Here is a 26,222-nt window from a genome sequence, read left to right on the forward strand (position 1 = left end):
AAGTGTGTGTGTATGTGTGTGTGTGTGATTTGGATTTTGAATGTAGCTTTAACAGTTTGTCAGTCATATCACTACGATGTCTGCAGTATGACAGTTTATAGTGATGTCTAGCACTAGGGCATCATGCCACAGACATGTAGCATGATGTCCCACCGAGTCACATTATCCCGACATCAGGCCGACCAGTTCTAATCACTAACCTCTTAATGCTGAGTGCCAAGCGAGGCAGCTGACAGTACTATTTTAGTAAGTCATTGGTATGACTCGGCCGGGGATCGAACCCACGACCTCCCACATCCAAGGTGGTCGCTCTAACCACTAGGCCACACGAGCGGTCCATAAGAAAAGTTATATCATGCAATCTGAGTCACGTGCTCTGTCCAGTAACACACCGTGATGGACGACATGACCTGATCTAATCTGGTTATGAATTGTTATGCTAACTGAAAAGCCACTGCAGCTTCCATTACCACTGCATTAACTGAATTCATATATGCACATTGGCATAGTAAAAAGGAAATGTATGCTCACCTCCTCTTCTGTTGCCCTGACAACACTCATAAAAGGCCCTGTCCTTTTGGCCTCTGCAAGCTCTTCTTTACTGACTGAGGTGGAGTCCAGAAACTTTAGTGATGGGAGTCGATGTAAAACATAGTATCTGAAACCAATCCATCAGAATAACAATGAGAACTTTTGGAAATGTTCAATGAAAATAAGGTTCTAAAGAATTGCAGGGAGGTAACTTTCATTAATATTTATGTGTAGATTAGTAGCCACCTTAAGAATTAGTGTTGGTCAGAAGTTGCATACAAATGTTTGACTATAATCTGAAGTCTGGGTCCCATCAAAGCATGATAACAGATATAATCACTGTCATCAACTGACTATACTGGTGCACACATGACACATTCTTGTTTGCATGAGCTGACTGTACAGGTCTTCATATTCTGTTTAAACACTACTGTACTTAGAATCATGAGCATTAACCAAAGGATGCTTAATTATAAGTGCTATACTCTTATTACAAAAGTAGGTCACTATGACTCACATTTCAGCTTCACTCACTCTGGCCACATTCTGTCTTTTAAGTTTATTTCTCTGGCACTGTTTATGCTGGAATAGTGAAACTAAATGATGGTATACAACTATGTTAGTACCATACTCATAGAACAAAAAAAACTTCACAGTGACCTATATATATCACACTTCTTTGGCTTTGGGTTAATTTTTGCATCTAGCACATAACCACATAATTTTATTTTGCATGCTAAAAACAAACTATCCAACCTATAATCATGAAACCTGGTGAGGATGCATCTTGACAAGTCTTACATTAATATTACAAAAGAAATTTCTGTGACTTGCATTTCATTTCCCCCTTAATTTGAATTTGTGTATTTAAAGTAGATAATTTATAATTATCACCTATTATGTGAAATGGAATATGTTTCTTTCAATGTTCATATTGTTACAATATACCTTAATCAACCTTGTCTAAAGTGAGGACTGAAGCTGCTCGACAAATGATGCAGTTGCCTGATTTCAAATACGATTAATGCCATAAGTATTTTCGTGTGTACATGACATATTCCAAAAATGTAAAGATTTAATTACTTTACTCCTAACTTGAAAATTAGTTTGCGCCAGTTTTTTGGCCTACAGGAAACTACACAATAACAGCCTGCACAAACATACTCTCTACAAAAAAGGCTACATTTTGCTTTTATGGAGTTTTTTTAGGGGGGGCAATAGGTATCAAAATGACATTTTTTTGCTTTATTTTGCATATATAATCTTGTAATTGTGAATTTCATCATTCTGTACAAAAATTAACTAAAAATGTATGCTGACCTCTGAATCAAACTGCCTATGAAGGAAATGGTGTTTCTTAACAATGCACTCTGGGAAAAAGTTTGATGCAGACAAGAAAACAAATTACCTATATCTCTGATAGTCCTCTTCATCTTTATCCTTTGAAGACAGTTGGTTTGGACAGGCTACATTACCAAGCAGACTCAGGTACATCAACTTTGGTAAATTTGTCTGTATATTCTGCAACAACTGTTCTAGATTAGTTAGCTAAAATAAGATTAAGGACCAAAATATAACGTTGTCATAGAAATACTAAAATTGTCATCTGATTTTCAAGTACATACATTTGCAGACCTTTATAAATACACCAAGATCTCTTTACCCAAAATGGAGTTTTAAAGAATTACAGGAGAAAAAAAATGATGGCATAAAAAGTTAAAGATTACTGAGAAATTACAGTAGCAAACTTGTGCAAAAACAAAGTTCTTTTCAAAAACCCAATTTTTATGAATATATTTAAAACAAATCTACCGGTTGAAGCAAACATATAAAAGGAGTTTCCTATGACATTACTTGCTATATCATCTACTGAAATCTTGACAGATGTCCTATCAGCACTTGTCTTTGGTTTACAACTTTAGTTTCATCCAATATTTATAATAAATAGATCATTTGTTAATTTGCAGTAAAATACATATTTTACTCCATCTACTTCTTTGCCAAGTTTATTAATCACTTGTTGCTCAATAATTATTACACTGTGAAGCTAACGAAAAATCTGTTCATAATTTAGAATTAGAATTAGAATAGAATTTTTTTTTAATACATGTAGTAAGAGAATTCAGATAAATAGGATTCAAGTTTTTTAAATGCCTTTCTTTACGCCAGTTTTCATACCTTTAAGCGCACAATGCTCAGTTTTCATTTTTTTAAAGTGTTGTTGTTGTTGTTGTTGTGGGGTTTAATGCCATTTTTCAGCACATGATAGGCTATACATGGCAGCCACTATTAATGGTGGAGGAAGAACCCGGGAAAACCCCAGAAAGAACCACTGACCCACGAGAACCTACTGTCAAGCTTTCTCATATACCCACATTGGCTGAATCTGAGACTCAAACCCACGCAGACAGAGGTGAGATGGCAGTGATCTGTAATGGACAGCGCTTTAGACCACTTGGCCACTTTTTAAAGTGTATTACACTGAATATGCGAAATGGATAAAGTTGGTGGTGTTAGTAAATGTAGTTTAGTAGTTATGTAAGGAAATTATGCTCTTGAAACAGTCTAAAACTGTTCAAAGTTTTTTTCCATTTAAACAAATATTTTCATAAAATCTAGAAGCACAAGAGGGCATTAAAATATTTAACGCTTGAGTCAGAGGTGAAACATGAAATCATATTTAGGACCTCTGTCACAGGTACTGAAAAATTAAATCAGGTGAGGACCTAATTCTGAGATGTCAAAATATGAAATCACAGTAATTCCACTGGTCTTTATGTGCTGAATTCAAATATGACAATTAAAACAATGATTGGCTACACTTTCATAAGATATTTAAGTTTATATATTTAATGTCTATGTATATTGTGTAGGCAGTAGAGTTTTAGTCATAAATTGTAAACCTAAGGTCTTTTCATGGTTTCAAAAGGGTTATATAAATAAAATTTATTATGAACCAAAAAATTATTAAGTATATATAGGTACATAATTTAGTCCTTATTCAGTGTCTACTCGGCACTTCTTCGCTGTCTCTTGTATTCATTAATGGGAGCACCTCTTGTCACTATCCATCAATAGTCTGCAAGCATTGATGGGCTCCATTTGCCCTGATAGTGTTTCTCCATTGTTGCAATGTCCTGGAGAAATCACTCACCATGCTTACTGCTCTGCAGTTCGGTGTTAACAAATCTAGATGAGAGTGCAGACAATTTATCTTTTGAGACATGTTGTAAACAAGGGTTTTGTATGCCTTGAGGAGGTTTTCCACCAACTCCCCTTAGTTGTCTGCCTTGTTGTTTCTGAGAAAATTTGTTGCTACTAACTGGAAGGCTTTCCATGCCGTCTTCTCCTTGCCACACAGTGCACGGTCAAATGTATCATCTCAAAGAAGTTCACCAATCTAAGGACCAACAAAGACACCTGCCTTTATCTTAGCTTCATTTGATGGTGGATATTTTCCACCGAGGTACTTGAAAGCTGCTGGTGTTTTGTCCATGGCCTTGACAAAGTTCTTCATCAGATCCATCTTGATGTGCAAGGGTAGTAACAAAATCTTCCTTGATTCAACAAGTGGTGGATGCTGAACACTTTTCCTCCATGGCTCCAACGACTGTCAGAGTGACCAGTCTCTCTTGATGTAGTGGGAACTTCTCGTACAACTATCCCATTCACAGAGAAAACAGCTGTACTTTGTGTATCCACTCTGCATACCAAGCAAGAGAACAAAAACCTACAAATTGCCACAAAGCTGTCCCTCATGATGTTGGTCATAGTTTATGCACCTCAAAAGTTGTTTCATGTTTTCATAGGTTTCCTTCATATGGACTACATGAGCAACTGGAATTGATGGAAAAACATTGCCATTATGCAGCCATTAATGTCATGGAACATGGAAAACCTAGCATCACCTGCCAGGAGATTCCACTGCTGTCATCTGGAGCCCAACAGCTCTGCCTTACTCTTGGATAGTTCCAAATCCCTGACAAGGTCATTCAGTTCACCTTGTGTTAGGAGGTGTGGTTCAGAGGAGGAGGATTGGAGAAAATAAGGGTCATGTGACAGTGATGGCTCAGGACTAGAAGTTTCATCCTCTTCCTCATCTGACTCAAGTGAGAATGATTCTGGTGCATCAGGAACCAGCAGTCCTTCTCCGTGGGGTACTGGGCGTAGAAATGATGGAATGTTTGGATAATGCACAGTCCACTTTTTCTTCTTTGATATGCCTTTCCCAACTTGTTTGCTCTCTTCAAATCATTGGCACTGCAAAAGGCATAGATTTCCTTTTCCTGTTTGAACTCTGGCAAAGATTTGTTGCACAAGTGGGGCCCACCTCTTGTCCTGATCTCCAATTTTGCAGCCAAAATAACGATGATAGGCTTTCTTAACCATAGTGCTTATACTGCACTTTTGTGATGCAAAAGTCACTTCACCACAAACAAACTTGTTCACACAAGTATGAGGAATCTTTGCTCACTTTGGCTAAACAGAACTGTGTCCCTTTGCAAAATGAAACACTGACAAATAAAAGAGCATGACACTGTATGATTTCTAGAGCTGATATATGGCAATTTGTTCAGGAGAGTGATGTAAGCTTAGTTATGATTGCATCATCCATGATTTCTATGAATAGCATGATGCAATTCATATCATCTATGATGCAATACCAGCTTCAAATTGCATTATTCATTGTTTTACCTAAAAAGCAAGTACTGTTAAAATCATCTCCAAATGATAAGTCACAAAGTGTTATAATCTCCAAATGATAAGTTACAAAGTGTTATAATCTCCAATGGATAAGTCACAAGGTGTTATAATCTCCAATGGACAAGTTACAAAGTGTTATTATCTCCAATAGATGAGTCACAAAAAGTTATAATCTCCAATGGATAAGTCACAATGAAACTACATTTTTGAAAAGAATTCTCATCTGAATTCATGTATACAGGGTTAATAGCACATTTCTTTCAAAATTTTCAAGGTTCAAAATCAAGTTTTTCAAGGTGCATTATTACATTAATTTTAAAGGATACATAAACAAAAATGTATGTAAACACAAGTTAATACTTACTATTACTATATACGAGGAACATTTCATGCAAACTAATTTTTCAAACAAAAACAAAAATAAAACATGAAGTCAATAGTATGATCATTGATTTCTTCCATTAATATTAAACATCCTACATCTGGGCATTAGAATAATGTACAGTCACTGAACAAAGTTCATTTTTACACTACACTACACTATTTATAAAGTCCAAAATATTTTAGAGTGAATTTTTCAGTTCTTGTAGCTTGTCATCAAGCTGTTTTTCAAGAGCATTAAGTTTACCGATTTTGTCCTTTTCACTTTTTCTCAAATTATTTTGATTATTTATTATGATAAAGGAAATTTTCCAATGATTCTTTGCTTTCAATGCATAGTCATCAACAGCAGCTGTCATTGCCTCAATGTCTATTTCAGTACCTCCCTTTCTTCTTCACTCATCCCCATAAACAAAAAACAGTAAAGATATTTGTGTTTTATATTATCGCTTATTTAAAAACATCTACTCTATCTAAACTATTTCATATTAGATATATTAATATTTCTCTCAGCTTTGCTGTATTCTATATTTTATATATATCATGTTCATTGCAATTATCATCTGTCCTATTTCCACTCAATCCCAAATTAAGACTATATACAGTTTCTATGTTAAAACTTGAATCTCTGTGTTTACAGACATAATTTTGTCAAATACGATTTCATGCTGAAGGCTTCCTGTTTTGCCGTATTAGCCGCCATAATAAGAGCTTTGTGGGTTTTTCCAGCTGCATGTGACAGTAGAGCACTGTCTTCCACTGAAGGCAAAACAATATCCTTGTGGCATGATTTGCATTTTGCAAAGCTCTCTGAGAAAGATCTCATAATCAAAAACTTACATTTTTCTTTGTCTAGCCATCAAAGTTGGAACTGGCAGCCAGCCATTTCAAAGCATACAAATGATTCAAATTTAAACCACTGCTACATCCGGACTTCGTACAATCCAAAGTTCAAAATGTATGACTGCACAGTGGCTAGTTGTGGAAAAATTTGTTATGGCACAAACTTAATGAGAGATTGTTTTTTTGTTGTTTTTTTCCCCATTTCTTTATTTTTGTTCTGTAAAATGAAAACTATTTTCATGAAAATCAAGGCTTTTCAAGGTAACCAGACAATATTTTGAATTTTCATGGTGTTTTCAAGGGCTTGAGGAAACAATTAATTTTTCAGGGCATTTCAAAGTCCCTTACGGACCCAGTGTATACCAAGTAACAAGGATTAGCTCAGCAGTGTTAAAACTACATATGCAGGTGATGAGTCTCTGACAATTGATACTCTGACCTCCTTGCAGCATCAAAAAGGATACTTTATTTTTGTTCAGTGTAAGGGTGTGGAGGAACTTCAGTGTAGGAAACTGGACATCATCTCCCAATTCATTGTTATCCAAAACTAATTCCTCTAAAGTGGGAAATTCCTCTAATCTTTGAAGATTTCTGCAATAAAAATATTCATATGAAAGTAAAAATATTGTAGTAGCTTATGACACATGCACCATACACTGCACTTACTCATGTGTATTGCATAACAAACTATGACCCAGATCTGTCATAATGTGGACCTAAATATGTCATAATGTAGACCCAGATCTGTCATAATGTGAACCTAGATATGTCATAATGTAGACTCAGATTTGTCATAATGAAGACATAGATTTTCATAAAGCAGATCCAGATTTGTCATAATGAAGAAGACCAAGACTTGTCATAAAGTAGATCCAGATTTGTCATAATGTAGGCCCAAATCTGTCATAATGAGGACCCAGATTTGTCATAAAGTAGATCCAGATTTATCATAATGTAGACCCAAATTTGTCATAAAGTAGATCCATATTTATCATAAAATAGATCCAGATTTGTCATAAAGTAGATCAAGACTTGTCATAAAGTAGATACAGATTTATCATAATGAAGACCCAGATTTGTCATAAAGTAGATCTAGATTTGTCATAATGTAGGCCCAGATCTGTCAAAATGTAGCCCCAGATCTGTCTTAATGTAGATCCAGATTTGTCATAAAGTAGATCCTGATTCGTCATAATGTAGGCCCAGATTTGTCATAATGTACATTTGTCATAAAGTAGATCCAAATTTGTCATAATGTAGACTCAGATTTGTCATAAAGTAGATCCAGAATTGTCATAATGTATACGCAGATCTATCATAATGTAAACCCAGATCTATTATAAAGTGGATCCAGATCTATCATAATAAAATGAATGCAGACCCAGATGATTCCTACTGTAGACCCTGATCTGTCATAATCAAATGAATGTAGACCCAGATGATTTATATTGTATACCCTGATCTGTCATACTGTAGACCCAGATTTGTCATTATGTAGACCCAGATTTATCATAATAAGTTCCAGATCATGGTTGATGCTACTCATATTTATTAAATGATTTCAAGCTTCTGAGGGGCCCCAAGTGGCAGAGTATTCTAAAGCATTCACCATTCCGGATCACTGCCATCTCACCTCTGTGTGGGTTCGAGTCCAAGGCTCTGCTAGTGTGAGTACATGGAAAAGCCTTCCAATAGTTTCTCTTGGGTCCGTGGTTCTTCCCTGGGTTTTCCAGGGTTCTTCTTCCACCAGTTATACTGGCTGCCATGTATAGCCTATCTTGTGCTGAAAAATGGCGTTAAACCCTAGAACAACAACAACAACAAGCTTCTGATATGCCAGTACACTGTCTAGCAGCCTATCTGTGTCAACACTGATTGCAGTTAAGAATAATTGCTTTTAAAATGTTGAATTACTTTATTTTAAAAAATATATATTTTCACAAAGCTAAGGGTCAAGAAATACAAATTTTTTGGGAGGTTTTCTGTAATTTCACTAACAAGATAGCTTGATCATCACTTAATCTAGGCTAGTGCTTACAGTAAGCAACAACGCTGATTAAAATTCATCCTTGTTGTATTTATTTTATTTTATTTAAAGTTTTTCAATTAAAAGATCACTAAGCTACTTATGTCATCTCAAATACAACAATGTCAAGAGCAACTAAACCTAGTTTAATTACTTTCATACCATGAACTAATTAATATCCCAATGTAAGCAAGAAATTGTTTTTGTCTACAGAGCTGAAATCACTATGAGGAAACTAATACAATGTTTATGTATTGCTGGCAAGCATTTGTATTCTGTGCAACCAATTAGAATTCATCCAAATTTCATGAAATTAAAATGATTTAATTATAGGCTATAACTGAGTTCAATACAAACTGTTTTACTGAGTTGTGAAATATGGTGCAGTTTCATGGCCAATATCAATATTTCATAGCACAATAAAATAAGGCATTAAGCAATAAGAAAGTGAATAACTGCTCTACTACTGTCATGCTATGATCAAAACATTTTCTGACAGGAGTACATCACTTTGTTTTGCTGGAATCAGTGACAATACAATTAATTGTATTTACTGTTGTGTGCATGAACACTCTACACTTGATTACAGTTCTGAACATTTGACACTTGATTACAGTTCTGAACACTCTACACTTGAGTACAGTTCTGAACACTGCACTTGATTACAGTTCTGAACACTTGACACTTGATTACAGTTCTGAACACTACACCTGAGTACAGTTCTGAACACTATATTTAATTACTGTTCTGAATATGCGACACTTGATTACACTTCTGAACACTCTACACTTGATTACAGTCCAGAAAGATTTTTATCAAAGTAAAAGTATTGTTTGATGTAATATCTTCTAAAACAGCAATAAATAATGATGGTAACATGACACAGCATACATGAGTATTGCTTGGGTTGCAAAACTTAATGTAAACATATCTACATTCTATCTTAAACAAATTTGATGTAAATCATTTAATATATATTTTAATTTTTCATCTATGACTATAAACAAAGCAGGATACATGGTGCAAATTCTGAGACATGTGGACTTGATTTGAATCAAAGTTTCAAACTGCAGAGAGCAAGATTAGCATGAACTCATCATGTTAAGATAAAACCCCTCTTGATCTTTTACTTTAATGTTCATTTGGCATGTAATTTATTTATTTAAAACAATTATTCTTGAATAATGTTTACTTGTTATGCATTATTGAGTGACTATTTTAGAGTTTGTTCCCAAATAGGCCAGATTTCAGAGAGCAGTTATTCAATCCCGTTAATGTTCTTAAAAAAATTTATTTCAATAAGGAAAAGATATTTTAAGTCATATGAGAGATGCACAGCTTGACTGGTAGAGTATCAGACATCTAATCCATGGGCTGTAGGTTTGATTCTCACCCAGGCCAGCCTATGTCGGCTGCCCCAGTGTGTCCTTTGAAAAGGCGCTTAGTACCCATTTCTTCTGCCAGATATTGCCCATTATGTGCTAAATATGCCATTAAAATCGACACACACAAAAATAATAAATACAAGACCTCTTGAAGGGACTGACATTCTACTGGGCAATTTTTTTTCCATGAATTCAAGAAAAGGCCATTTCTTTCTGAATGGCAATGGTGCCAGTCTGATATCCAATATAGCAACCATAGCTACCATTTTGAAAATCTTGTTATCATTACTTCTAAAAACTGGAAAGTCACATCAGCATGTAGTTTTCACCAGAAGACCTCCTAACATGTCTTGTTGGTCTTAAATTAAAATGGTACCAATCTGACCACCGTAACAGAAACTTGTTATCACTATATATATTAAATTTAGTTCATTCTGACAAGGGGTTTTCAGCAGATGAGTTCTTATGGCAACTAGTTCATTCTAAATGAAAATGATCTGATCATCATTATGGTGACTCTGGTTACAATCTTGAAAACACTGTTATCTCTACTCCCAAATGGATGGCCATATCAACATGGTTTTTCATTAATAGGCTTATTATGATCCCCAGCTGATCCTAAATGAAAATGGTGCCAATCATACATACACTATGGCTCCCATGAAAACCTTTTTGTGATAACTCCCTCTGAACGAATAGTGACACTGATACAGGGATTTCACTAAAAGATTTCCAATGCTCTTTTAAACTCCACAACAACAACAACAACTCTCAGTTGAAAATCTATCCCAAAGTAAGGGTCATTATATGTAAAAGAAATCCATAAGTAAAGGAAATTAGATGGAAATCCATCCCAAACTAAGGGTCATTACTAGGGGTGAAATGATGATACACATCTACTGCATATTGATATAATTCACAATACAAAGCCTATAATGCAATACATTATTGAAACACATATCAAGATTCATCTTTAGAGGGTCTGTCAATAGTGGGGTGGTGAAATTTTATTGGTCGACATATTGGTTGTATTTTTAGTATGCAGATTACAGACAGATTTATCTGTTCATATACCATTCTGATTCTTGACAAGATATAAAATCTACTTCCAAACAGTCTTCTTGTTACATTCAGTGAATTTAATCGAACCTTTTGGGCCATTTCAGCCTGCTCCATTTGATCAGATGCAAGACTCGTCTTGGTCATCAAGCCCTTTGTTTTGCACTCATGAATGTTTAGAAAATATCTAACTACCAATTTTATATCTTCGCTTAAATTTTGAAGTCACATCTGTCTTTTTTAAAAAAAGTGCAATTTCCTTGTGCAAAGAAAATCTTATTTAGAAGAATTCTGAGTCAGCAGGCAGTGATGACTGACAACCAAATCCTTTAAAATGTACTTCTGGCAGATGCAAAACAACTTTTGAAGTGACGGACACTAATTTCTGCCAGCGAAAAAAGAAACTGTTGACAACAACCACTACCCTTTGACAAATTATTAATGTGACTAAATCTATCTCCTTATCGATTCTGTGCAAAAAATGTAATCACATCAATACATTTGGTCACTGGTTACATATAACAGCGTAAAATAAGATATTCCAAACTTGTTCCCCCGTGTACGATTTAAGTACTATACTGATCATTTATCTATAGCCACTGTTGCACAAAGCTTCTCTCTTGCTTTGTATCTAAGTTGACCTAGTTTGGATGCCAATACACTGGTGTGTCACCGCACAAAGTAAATATGCTACAGTTAGTTCTGACTGGTGTTTATTGTCTAGGCTTGAACAAACAATAACCACCAATCAGAATTAGATGTGACATATTTATCTGCATGAAACATTGGAAGCATAGCCCTCAAATTCAATGCAAGCAGACAAGATGCTAAGCAACAAAGAAACTTCAAGCAATGTGGTTATTAAATGATCATTAATGTAAGTAATCATAAACAGGAACAAATCTGGAGTGTCTTTCTTTATGCTGGCAATATTTTAATGTTAAATGCTAGAAATTGGTCTCATACGGTCTGGCAGTTCTGGAGAGAAAGTTGTTCTATTACAATTTTTCTTTTTAAGACATTAGCCCTACCAGATTGGAAATAAATACCATTTTTATTATTTTGTACTGTTCATAGACACCCCGTGTGTACCTGGTTGCAGTAGAAGACACACATAATTGCCAGAGGAAACATCCCAAGCACATTTCAAAATTCTGGTACAATATATAAGGAACATACCTACCCAAATGAACCAAAAATTGGAAGACAATTTCTTGTAAAGCATGTCTAAAGATCATCCCTACCATGCTGGTTCTGCTGTTCCGAAGACAAATTTGAAATTAGGTTTTATCCACCTGGCTGCTTGAAGCAGCATTTTAGATAAGTGATAATTTTCTAGACAAGTTGACAAAAGAAATTTAAGTTGCAAGCATTATATTTTCAAGGGAGAGCATCTATTAGTATTGAATGCAAACTCAAATTAGGTGACCACTCAAAATCTTGGATGCTACGCCTGCGACCAAACTTGACTTACCAAGGCCACACAAAACTTCACATTTAAATATAGAAATAAACAAAATGAAGAATGAAAATCATTACATGAAAACTCACAATCATTAAAATCTTTTCTTTAAAGATATTACACTCTGAAGTCTATCAGATATAACCACTGTGATGTTTCTACATTACACTACCCCGACAGCATTAATCCGTGAATGAAATATGTTAAATAAAATAAAATCTCTTCAATTTCATATTATACAGGGGCCCAAGTGGCCGAGTGGTCTAAAGCGCTCTCCGTTATGGATCACTGCCATCTCACCTCTGTCTGCATGGGTTCGTGTCTCGGATTCGGCCAATGTGAGAAAGCTTGCCAGTAACTTCTCGTGGGTAGGTGGTTCTTTCCGGGGTTTTCCCAGGGTCTTCCTCCACCATTAATACTGGTCACCATGTATAGCCTATCATGTGCTAAAAAGTGGCATTAAACCCCACAACAACATATTAATACAATCATTAATTTGACATGATATATACTGCACAATTAATCGCACTGGCATGGAATAGAGCAAGTCCATGCAGATCGATGGTTTTTGCCTTAAAATAAATGTAATACAAAGGAAAGGTACATTTTTGGAGTAGATAAATAGAAATATTTCACTCATGTGGTGCAAACATTTTGTATTGACATTCATTACTTCACCACTCGTGACAATACAATGTTTTACCTTAAATCTATTTTAAAAAATCTAGATATCCTCGATTTTGCTGTAGGATTTTGTTATTTAATTTTAATAACAAAAATGTTTATTTAAAATCTGATAGAAATGTATTTTTGTTCCTTTTTGTTCCCCAAACTCCTGGATTACAGATAACAACAGTAACTGATTTTTAAACAATGCCAGTTAAAATGGGATTTTGCAAATTAATTTTTCTCCACTCATAAATAATGAATTCAGTAAGAAAAGTTAAATTCAAGTTATGATTCTACTTGTATAACAAAGATTTTACATTTCAATGAACATCAAGATTTTCCAGGAATCTAAATAAGATTGTCTCTTTGTTTTAACTGCTAAGATTTGAAACCTTCTCTGATACTGAACAATAATTACTGAGCAATAAAAAGATTTTCAAGGTCAGCACCATTTTTACAAAAAATCACATATTGATAAAATCAACCATTCAGAAGTAGTTGTAACAAAATCTTCAAGATGGCCACCAGTGACCATATTCAATGCAATAATCAACACCAGTGACCATATTCAATGCAATAATCAACACCAGTGACCATATTCAATGCAATAATCAACACCAGTAACCATATTCAATGCAATGATCAACACCACAGTGACCATATTCAACACAATGATCAACACCACAGTGACCATATTCAATGCAATGATCAACACCAGTGACCATATTCAATGCAATGATCAACACCAGTGACCATATTCAACGCAATGATCAACACCACAGTGAACATATTCAATGCAATAATCAACACCAGTGACCATATTCAATGCAATGATCAACACTACAGTGAACATATTCAATGCAATAATCAACACCACAGTGACCATATTCAATGCAATGATCAACACCACAATGACCATATTAAACGCAATGATCAACACCAGTGACAATATTCAATACAATGATCAACACCAGTGACCATATTCAATGCAATGATCAACACCAGTGAACATATTCAATGCAATGATCAACACCAGTGACCATATTCAATGCAATGATCAACACCACAGTGAAAATATTCAATGCAATAATCAACACCAGTGACCATATTCAATGCAATGGTCAACACCACAGTGAACATATTCAGTGCAATAGTCAACACCAGTGACCATATTTAATGCAATGATCAACACCACAGTGAACATATTCAGTGCAATAATTAACACCAGTGACTATATTCAATACATTATTCAACACCACTGACATTACATACTGCAATAATCATCACCACAGCGACCATATATAATGCAATAGTCAACACCACAGTGACCATATTCAATGCAATAATCAGCACCAAAGTGACCATATTCAATGCAATAATCAACACCAGCGACCATATTCAATGCAATATTTGCAACACCACAATGACCATATTCAATGCAATAATCAACACCACAGTGACAATATTCAATGCAATAATCAACACCAAAGTGACCATGTTCAATGCATTAATCAACACCACAATGACCATATTCATTGCAATAATCAACAAAAACTGACCACATTCAATGCAATAATCACCACCACAGTAACCATATTCAATGTAATAATCAATACCACAATTACCATAGTCAATGCAATAATCAACACCACAGTGACCATATTCAATGCAATAATCAACACCAAAGTGAACATGTTCAATGCAATATTTGCAATACAACAATGACCATATTCAATGCAATAATCAACACCACAATGACAATATTCAATGCAATAATCAACACCAAAGTGACCATGTTCAATGCATTAATCAACACCACAATGACCATATTCAGTGCAATAATCAAGAAAAACTGACCACATTCAATGCAATAATCAACACCACAGTAACCATATTCAATGTAATAATACCACAATGACTATATTCAATGCAATAATCAACACCAAAGTGACCATATTCAATGCAATAATCAACACCAAAGTAACCATATTCCATATAATAATCAACACCAGTGACCACATTCAATGCAATAATCAACACCAATGTGATCATACTCAATGAAATATTTGCAAAAAATTTCATTTTGACTAGCTAAACTTCATAAGAAGTCTTTTCATGAAAACCCCATTTCAACAAGACCTTCCATTCAGGAGAAGCATCAATTAAAAGATTTTAATAAGGCTCACTATGGTGGCCAGATTGGCATCAGGATCATTTTTATCTGGAACCAACTTATGTATATTTGATTTAATTATATGACTTAATATACATTTATTTCAATTTAATTTTTTGTCAGTTTTATTTTTTCATTACATGATACTGTAATGTGAATTTTATTCACTAGAGATGATACTTTTTTTAGAAAATAGTTTGACCTTGACTGGTAATTAATAAACACCTGGTGTTGATCTAAATCCTGTCCTTGTTTCAGAATTTATAGCAACCTTCGTAAACAAGTTCTATTTTATTTTAAAATGATTGGTAGTCTCCAAGGTCATGATGGGACTTTGTCTTTAAGATATAAACAATTTTTTTTATTATTATTTCTTAGAGTAAAATGATTGGTTTTCATCAGTGTCACACTGGGTAAACGTGATCTGTAACAAATACTTGCTTCTATAAACTTCCAGAAGATGATTATATGACCCTTGTTTATGTTTTAGAAAGACCTTATAACCAGTGTTTTGGAGAATTAATCTCTGTAGAAGCTGGGCTGTTAATCTGTTAGTTGTATGCTGTGCTGCTTGGAGTTATTTCAAATTACTTGGTTTGGAGTTATTTCAAATTACCTGGATTCAAAAGGATTAATTATGTTATTTTTCTGGAAAATATGTGTGCTCATGTAATATTATAGAAAAAGAAGCTTTTTTTATAAAAATGTATTCAGCCATCAGAAACCAGAGTGATAACTCATGTTTCTACAAGGAACTGAAGACTTCAACACTACAGACTGCAGCATACGTCATCGTCTTCCATCTGGGATTCTTCATCGGGATTTGAACGTGTAATCAGTAGAACATTTTGTTATTAGGACTATTAAATTATATTCTCAGATTATTTGTGGATTTGATTCTATAAAACTGTAAGTTCATTTTTTTCTTTCATTTTTACAGAATTTTTCCAAGGAAATAAAAATATTGTATTTTTCAAAGCTTGTTGTTTTCACTCTTTCTTGTGTTACTGTTTATTTGAGCCTAAACAAGTGACATAAGAAACTATATACTTTGGAGATGGCTGCCATACTCGATGTCAGATCAGCACCATTTTCATTTTGAAGGAACTAGACATCATAAAAAGTCACTAAAAACCCTTGTCAATATAACTTTTCATTCAGCTTTAGTAGCAATAACAATACTTTAAAGATGGCTGCTGTGGTGGCCATATTGGATGTAGTCAGTTCCATTTTCATCCATCCAGACGGAGAAGCAATAACAAGACTTTGAGGCCTGGTGCTGTGATGGCCATTTTGGATGTAGTCAGTTCCATTTTCATCCATCCTGAAGGAGAAGCAATAACAAGACTTTGAGGCCTGGTGCTGTGGTGGCCATATTGGATGTAGTCAGTTCCAATTTCATCCATCCAGACGGAGAAGCAATAACAAGACTTTGAGGCCTGGTGCTGTGGTGGCCATATTGGATGTAGTCAGTTCCAATTTAATCCATCCAGACAGAGAAGCAAAAACAAGACTTTGAGGCCTTGTGCTGTGGTGGCCATTTTGGATGTAGTCAGTACCATTTTCATCCATCCAGAAGGAGAAGCAATAACAAGACTTTGAGGCCTTGTGCTGTGGTGGCCATATTGGATGTAGTCTGTTCCATTTTCATCCATCCAGAAGGAGAAGCAATAACAGTACTTTGAGGCCTGGTGCTGTGGTGGCCATATTGGATGTAGTCAGTTCCATTTTCATCCATCCAGACGGAGAAGCAATAACAAGACTTTGAGGCCTGGTGCTGTGGTTGCCATATTGGATGTAGTCAGTTCCATTTTCATCCATCCAGAAGGAGAAGCAATAACAAGACTTTGAGACCTGGTGCTGTGGTGACCTTATTGGATGTAATCAGTTCCATTCTCATCCATCCAGATGGAGAAGCAATAACAAGACTTTAAAGATGGCTGATGTGGTGGCCATATTGGATGTAGTCTGTTCCATTTTTATCCATCCAGATGGAGAAGCAATAACAAGACTTTGAGGCCTGGTTCTGTGGTGGCCATATTGGATGTAGTCAGTCCATTTTTCATCCATCCAGAAGGAGAAGCAATAACAAGACTTTGAGGCCTGGTGCTGTGGTGGCCATATTGGATGTAGTCAGTTCATTTTTCATCCATCCAGAAGGAGAAGCAATAACAAGACTTTGAGGCCTGGTGCTGTAGTGGCCTTATTGGATGTAATCAGTTCCATTTTCACCCATCCAGACGGAGAAGCAATAACAAAACTTTAAAGCTTGCTGCTGTGGTGGCCATATTGGATGTAGTCAGTTCCATTTTCATCCATCCAGAAGGAGAAGCAATAACAAGACTTTGAGGTCTGGTGCTGTGGTGGCCATATTGGATGTAGTCAGTTCATTTTTCATCCATCCAGAAGGAGAAGCAATAACAAGACTTTGAGGCCTAGTGCTGTGGTGGCCATATTGGATGTAATCAGTTCCATTTTCATCCATCCAGAAGGAGAAGCAATAACAAGACTTTGCGGCCTGGTGCTGTAGTGGCCTTATTGGATGTAATCAGTTCCATTTTCACCCATCCAGACGGAGAAGCAATAACAAAACTTCAAAGCTTGCTGCTGTGGTGGCCATTATGGATGTAGTCAGTTCCATTTTCATCCATCCAGAAGGAGACGCAATAACAAGACTTTGAGGCCTGGTGCTGTGGTGGCCATATTGGATGTAGTCTGTTCATTTTTCATCCATCCAGAAGGAGAAGCAACAACAAGACTTTGAGGCCTGGTGCTGTGGTGGCCATACTGGATGTAGTCAGTTCATTTTTCATCCATCCAGAAGGAGAAGCAATAACAAGACTTTGAGGCCTGGAGCTGTGGTGGCCATATTGGATGTAGTCAGTTCCGTTTTCATCCATCCAGAAGGAGAAGCAATAACAAGACTTTGAGGCCTGGTGCTGTGGTGGTCATTTTAGTAGTCAGATCTTCCCATTTTCATTAAGATAGAGAACATAAGAATCCTTAGATGTGTGATGTGATTTGTGATTTGGATTTTTAACGTAGCTTTAACAATTTTTCAGTCATATCGCTACGATGTCTGCAATGTGGCAGTTTATAGTGATGTCTAGCACTGGGGCATCATGCTGCAGACATGTAGCATAATGCCCCACCCAGTCACATTATCCTGACACCGGGCCGACCAGTCCTAACACTAACCTCTTAATGCTGAGCGCCAAGCGAGGCAGCTGTTAGAACCGTTTTTTGTAAGTCTTTGGTATGACTCAGCCGGGGATCGAACCCACGACCTCCCGCATCCGAGGCGGACGCTCTAACCACTAGGCCACCGGAGCAGTTAAGAATCCTTAGAGAAAAGCTGGATATCTGAGTGCCACCATCGGTTAGAATCAACTAGACTTTGGGATAATTTAGTTGTATGACAGTTATTGCAATAGTTTAGGAGGAGTAGTAATAAGAAACATGCTAACAGGAAGACAGATGATGAACAACGTATCGGTTAAGCTCTTCTCGAGCTAAAAATTATTTATTCCTTTATTTGTCAGTTTTGATTTATGTAAGTAAGACTCATAAAGAGACTTGACTTATAGCATGCTGCACTTCCCTGCCAATGTAGCACTCTTTATACTTATCTAACCCAAGATTATCAATGGACTTCGTGTCATTTGCCACTCAATAGTAAATGTGCATTTCACTATATTTCGTACCCTGATATATGTACAACTGTGAATGGTACACTACTAAATATAATAACAAACTATTGCAAAATTATTTTTTTAATTCATTAGATACTTGCATATAATGCATGATAATGATATGTAAAAGTGTAAACAATATTGAAAACCATAATTCTTAATCTACAAATATTACATATATCCAGAAATTCAAGTTGAATAGGCATATTATTTCAGTGAAAACCAAGAAGAAAAATTGCACCTACTTTTATCAGTTTCATTTTTATCAGTAAAATACAAAATGTATAAATATAAAGAAAGGAATATAACATATACAATTTACCTTAGTTTATTAAAACTCAGATCTAATCTTCTAGTAACTTTTGAATAGCTATCTATCAATGTCTCTGGAATTTCTTCTATGTCCGCTCCTATGCAAAACAACTGAAAGAAAAAAATTAATTAGAATGCCTTTCAGACATAAAAATTAAATGAGACTAGAAACCAATGGAAATATAAAATAATAATAAAAGCACTATAGAAGAAAACCTCATTCTGAAGTATCATCTGCAACCATAATGCCAATGTTTAAAAATTGGCATATCTTCTAGGGACTGAATTTCCATGACCTCGTATGCAAAATTTCTGCCCCTTTTCGGTTACTTTCGGGAAGTGATGTCATAGCAGCAACTCCAGCATCCCAAGTGGGAATTGCCAGAGTAAAAGACAATGCCATTTTGCATTGCTTATGGGTGTAATATCACACTAAGAAAAGCCTGTGGACAATAATTTGTTTTCTTTTCCAAAAGATAAAGACATAAAGAAAGTATGGATACATTACTACAAGCGAGTCGATTTCAAAGCAACACCATACAGCACTCTGTGCTCATTACATTTCTTGAAGGAATGTTACGAGAGGGATCCTGAAAAAATGGCAGCTCTAGGATTCGCAAATGCTAGGCCTAGACTAAAAGTTAAAAGTTGGCGCTGTTCCAGATATACTGTTGGATATTTTAATTCCTGGGAAAAGTGTTAATGTGTGAGTTACGAAAATGGGCAGAAGGCCGAGTAAGTGGCCATAAAATGAATCAGTCAATTCACAGATCTTTTATCTACAACCAGCAGTGCTTTAAAAAAATCTGATAGCCCAACTCCCGGGGTGTCTATGAACAGTGCAATGTAGCCTCCACCAGGGTAGTGCCTGAAAATTCTGTTTCCTACTCACTAGTCCTAAATGAGAAGGATCCTACACTTCCCAGGTCTGCATAAGACATGCACTGGTCAAGCAACTAAGTGTGACTTGTGCTCAGAGCAAACAAAACACAAGTAATAAAATAACCAAACTTTATGCAAGCTAAAAATTTATTTATTTATTTACCATAAAATATAAAATGACATATTTACAATTACTATGAGTCATAAATTTCAGAAATATGCTTTGCATCAATTCTGTGCTTTAATATTTTTATTAATCTATAATGAAAATGAAAACATTTCCAGCAAATGTTTCACTTAGAGTAGCCTTCAATCCGATTTTTCCTAACATTTATAATATTCAGCAATCACTTCAGAAAGAAGATCCTCGTCATTTTCACTTCTCCTCACATGAAACAGCTACAGTAAATTTATATTTATCATAGCTGGCATTCTTTTCAGATTTTGAATGTTTGTCATCCTGTGGTGTAACTGGTATGGTATTATCTACTGCAGACGAATACCCTGAGCCTGATTTTGACCTGCTGAAAAATCAACACTTAAACTTATCTAGAAATCCACAGAGTAGATGCTTTGTTGTAGCTGAGGCTGAGAAAAGAAACATGATTGATTTATAAAGATCAATCTTAGACTGATGCTCTGAAAACTGTTTGCTAAATCTGCAGAATTCCAGTAATGTTATAACACAGACTGTTACAAATGAATGATTGACTTTCACTTGCATCACTGCATTTGTAGACCATTTATTGTTCTAGTCCTAATATGGTTTAAATCAGGCATGTGTAACCTACAGACCATGGGCTGGATCCAGCACGTGACCTGGTTTTATCCATTTATTTACATCATAGGATGTGGCTTGAAAAAGAATCTGTTTATCTGGCGCACATGCTTGAGGAAGTTACACATGCCTGCTACACATGTACAAATCTCAACCCAACATGCAGTACAACCTGCAGATAATACACTATAAACCAGATTGGAAAACTGATTGCAAATTGGAGATTTAAAATAAACAACACCATTTAACATTATTTACTTTCAATTTCATTGACCTTTTCACCCTGATGACAATAATTCATGTCTAAATTGCATTCTGTGCAATATCCCTAGTCTTATAAAAAATTCCCTGGAAATCCACTAAACCTTGTTCAATAGATTCAAAATTATTGATCAACAGCTGCAACACTTTCAGTTCAGATTGAAATTTTTTCTGATTTTATTTTTTAAGATTTGTGATAGTTAAAGAGTTCACTGTTATCTGTTACTACCCATCAACAGAGCTCAAAAAATCCCAGAGACCTGATGCCAGGGGTCGCTAGAAATCTATATCAGGTAGCACCAAAAGAGTTGCCTGTCAGGCTTGCCAAAGAAAAGTGTTTTCTAATTTGCCTGAAAGAATCCTTGAGTGCCGCATTTTCCTTTTGAAAACGTGTAAATTATTAAGGTTCAGCACACGCACACACCATGGGGCTCTATTGTCATACCATCCATTTTATAAAGATCTTCTGCTAAATTGTAAAAATCTATACACTATGTGTATTGAGCCATGCACATGACTGCTAAATTGTATCGAAATCTATATACCATGTGTATTAAGCCATGCACGTGACTCCTGAATTGGGAACAGTATACTAATACTTTACACAAACAAGGAGATACCGCCTGAATATGACAAAAAATGAACAGCTGGCCATACATGAACTTAGCAATAACAAAAGTATTTGATTAAAAAAACAATAAAGGCTCTACCTCTGTAATCATTAACACTGATGATTACATCAAAGAAGCCTACATTATGAGAATTTGCATACCAAATTAAGGAAAGAACTTACAGAAATGCACCACAACTTGGTGAAAAAGCTCATAAAATAAATGCATGACAAAAGAGAATTAGATGATATTTTTCTTAACCTAACCAATGACAAATTCCATACTCTGAGATCATATCTCCTTCCAAAAATACATAAATGCCTTATTCCAGGAAAAATCCCTAGAAGACAAATTATTAGTGGAAACAATTCACCAACAGAAAAAAATCAGTAGTCTCATGGACAAACAAATTTCATGAATTGATACTGTCTTATATCACGGACATGACCTATTTTATTAATAAAATTCAAGCAATTTGCGATTTACCCAATGAATTCTTTTTGGTCACAATGGATGTTACCTCTCTCTCAATTACTCAACTGAATCATGAAGGTTTAACTTTTATAGCAAGACCTCTAGCTTCATATAACCGAATTACCTTCTCTCTGAGTCCAACCAGAGACTCGTATCCTTATAAAAATTATTATTACACTGCAATAACTTTACCTTCAATGACACCCATTATCTACAAATTGGCAGAACTGCCATGGGAACAAAAGTAGCCCTGTTGTACACCAATATTTGTATGGGAGATCTTGAACAGAAAATGCTAAGGTGAGTACCTTATAAACCTTACATTTATCTAAAGTATATACATTATATTTTTATTATAAGGATTAGTTCAGAGTCAGAATTAAACAAATTCCACCTAAACTGTAACAGTTACCATAAAACAATTAAGTTTACAATGGAATATTCCAAGGAAAAAATCACATCCATTGACACTACAGTTATTCATGAAAATAACACAACATTTGATTTATACTGTAAACCTATGGATAAACATTGTAACCTGCACTATGATTCCTTCCAGCCATACCTCCATAAAAAAAATTGTTCCATTCAGTCAACTATTAAGTATTAGATGAATTTCTACTAAACAATTGGACTTTGAGACACATGCCTCCAATCTAGTTCTATTTGTACTAAACAACTGGACCTTGAGAAACATGCCTCCAATCTAGTTCAATCTGTACTAAAACAAATGGACTTTGAGACACGTGCCTCCAATCTAGTTCTATTTGCATTAAACAAATGGATTCTGAGACACATGCCTCCAATCTAGTTCAATTCGTCCTAAACAATTGGACTTTGAGACACATGCCTCCAATCTAGTTCAATCTGTACTAAACAAATGGACATTGAGACACATGCCTCCAATCTAGTTCAATTTGTACTAAACAAATGGACTTTGAGACACATGCCTCCAATCTAGTTCAATTTGTATTAAACAAATGGATTTTGAGACACATGCCTCCAATCTAGTTCAATTCGTCCTAAACAATTGGACTTTGAGACACGTGCCTCCAACCTAGTACAATTTGTACTAAACAATTGGACTTTGAGACAAATGCCTCCAATCTAGTTCAATTTGTACTAAACAATTGGACTTTGAGAACCATGCCTCCAATCTAGTTCAATCTGTACTAAACAAATGGACATTGAGACATGTGCTTTCAAGTCTAGTTCAATTTGTACTAACCAAATGGACTTTGAGACACATGCCTCCAATCTCGTTCAATCTGTACTAAATAATTGGACTTTGAGAAACATGCCTCCAATCTAGTTCAATCTGTACTCAACAAATGGACTTTGAGACACATGCCTCTAATCTAGTTCAATTTGTAGTAAACAAATGGACTTTGAGAACCAATCTAGTTCAATCTGTACTAAACAAATGGACTTTGAGACACATGCCTTTAATCTAGTTCAATTTGTAGTAAACAAATGGACTTTGAGAACCAATCTAGTTCAATTTGTAGTAAACAACTGAACTTTGAGACCATGATTCTAACTAAGTTTTTCAAGAAGCCAGCTGAAAGGATCGTTCCGATCTATTGAAACCAATTTCTAAACAATTACTAAACAACTGGACTTTGAGAAGAATGCCTCCAATCTATTTCAATTTGTGTGTGTGTGTGTGTATGTGAGTTGGACTTTTTAACGTAGCTTTAACAGTTTTTCAGTCATATCGCTACGATGTCTGCTGTGTGGCAGTTTATAGTGATGTCTAGCACTGGGGTATCATGCCGCAGATATGTAGCATGATGTCCCACCCAGTCACATTATCTTGACACCAGGCCAACCAGTCCTAACACTAACCTCTTAATGCTGAGCGCCAAGCGAGGCAGCTGTTACTATCATTTTTGTAAGTCTTTGGTATGACTCGGCCAGGGATTGGACCCACGACCTCATGCATCTGAGGCAGATACTCTAACCACTAGGCCAGTGGAGTAGTTAGTTCAATTTGTACTAAACAATTGAACTTTAAGACACATGCCTCTAATCTAGTTCAATTTGTACTAAACAACTGAACTTCGAGACGATAATTCTAACTGAAGTTTTTCGAGAAGCCAGCTGAAAGGATCATTCCAATCTATTGAAACAAATTTTAAAAATCAAAAAAACTGTAGTGCAATACTGGCTAACTGATCAAACACAAGACCTCCCGCATCCAAGGCGGATCCTCTAACCACTAGGCCACATCAGCGGTTGTAAATAATCATGTAAATATGTGTGAAAATACTTTGTTTAAAGCATTTGTTGTTTTAAAACTGTTATCTTATATAATGTATAAATACATTTTTCCGTGTACATTTTTTTTTTGGTCTTTGTAAGGTTTTTATTGGACTGGCATACAGGTTTTCATCTCAAGGGGTAGTCCTACATGTGAGACCTGACGCTGATATTTACGTTGTGGGCGTCAAGGTCTTACAGCCTAACTAACAGCGCTGTGTAGCGTGTTTTTTTATGTTGACTAACATCGTTACAAAAGTCAAATTTTCAGGAATATTTCAAACAACTGACAACTAAAATAACAACACTTTTCAACAAAGTAGTCATAATGTTTTAGTCAGATTTTACTTACTCTGATGTCTTTTTTCTAATAAATTCAAATTCTCACAAAAGAAATGGACCTATTTTCAAGTTTCGTTGGCCTACATTTCAGTTGGCTGGAAAGTGATGAAAACCGGGAATGCTGAAATCGGGTTAAATTTAAATATTATTCTTTAATGAAATGAATAAAAATATATTATGCCTATTGGAATTGTAAGTAACGGTTCGTTTCGTTCAAGAAACTTATCCCCAACATGTACCTTCTTGAACTTACTTCGGCATACCTCGACTACTGTTGTATTGTAACAAATTCAAATGTATGTCAGTGGAAGATGAAAATGTGCCCATCTGCTAGTATCATATTTTCATTCCGCCAGGATAAAGACAGCACAGTAAGTATATTAATTACACATAAATTAGTGGAAGAGTGTCGATATAGGCTGCCAAGCGTGTGAGATGTTCCTGAAACTTTGATTACTCATTCCGATGTCAACGACATTGGAACACGCTATACAAGGCCGTTATTTGGATAGTAAGACATAGCACCTAAACAAAATCAACATGTGCTATGTCTTACATGTAGGACTACTCATGGGGTTGACACCTTTGCTCAAGTCTAATGATTAGCCAACAAGATTTCGTTAAAAGTGTGATTGTTGCATATCTACTAAAAACTTAGTTTTTGTTTTTGTAATTAAGTTATAGCAATCTAGTTGGCATAACAGTTCCTTTACCCCAACGCCATCGATATTTATTGTAGTATCTTAAAATAAAACATTCTGGCTTTGTTAACTGCCGGTATGTCAATGTGAAAAAGAAATGGCGATAATCTAAAATGTATTCAGATTAGGTAACTAAATAACAACAGTACAAATTAAAATGGCAAGGCACCGTCATATAAAAAGATACTAAGGATACCACAACGAAAAAAAGCGAAGACATACTTGTTGGTCTACCACAATCAGCTGAACAACATTTGTTTTCAATAAATGACAACTAAAATGCATATGTCACTGTTTAACTAATACGGAATCAACTTTTATCATGTATATATCACCTGTCCCTCTTGAAAAGAAATCTGTATTTCATCTTCTTCAGGCTGAAGCTTGTTGCTTTCTGTTTTAATTTCCTCTTGTTTACTTTCATCTTCTGCCATTTTGACTTATTACGTGTACAATATCACGTGGGTTGTCTCATGGCACAGGCTAAAATATAGTGCTTGTTTCATGGCTATTATTAGTATCGAGTTGGGAAGCCTGCCGCCAGATAATATTTTTTTAATTTAAAAAACTACGTGCTCGAATTAATTAATTTAAATTACAAAGAATGTTGTTCACATCTATTCCTGAATTTCACAAAACAAAAACAAATATATAAATGGATTTTACTTGATAAC

At 35.3% G+C, this 26,222-nt stretch overlaps 1 protein-coding gene across 3 annotated transcripts in view; it reads right to left on the reverse strand.

Annotated features, from left to right (window-relative positions):
- Nucleotides 1-25,993, reverse strand: part of LOC149802868 (leucine-rich melanocyte differentiation-associated protein-like) — a 64,643-nt gene extending 38,650 nt beyond the window's left edge. For all 3 annotated transcript variants that reach the window (XR_016420103.1, XM_089952312.1, XM_089952313.1), the window contains exons 1-5: nt 25,884-25,993; nt 19,248-19,348; nt 6,924-7,050; nt 1,940-2,079; nt 532-658 (exon numbers count right to left, since the gene is read on the reverse strand). Coding sequence is in view for 2 of the 3 variants with exons in the window: in XM_089952312.1 (XP_089808438.1) it covers nt 532-658; nt 1,940-2,079; nt 6,924-7,050; nt 19,248-19,348; nt 25,884-25,982 (594 nt within the window). In the remaining variant the exon portion in view is untranslated. The remainder of the gene's footprint in view (nt 1-531; nt 659-1,939; nt 2,080-6,923; nt 7,051-19,247; nt 19,349-25,883) is intronic.
- Nucleotides 25,994-26,222: the final 229 nt, after the last annotated feature.

Source organism: Sinohyriopsis cumingii, chromosome 3 (genome assembly GCF_028554795.1).
Source record: "Sinohyriopsis cumingii isolate HCF-2022 chromosome 3, ASM2855479v2, whole genome shotgun sequence".
Classification (NCBI taxonomy): Eukaryota; Metazoa; Mollusca; class Bivalvia; order Unionida; family Unionidae; genus Sinohyriopsis; species Sinohyriopsis cumingii.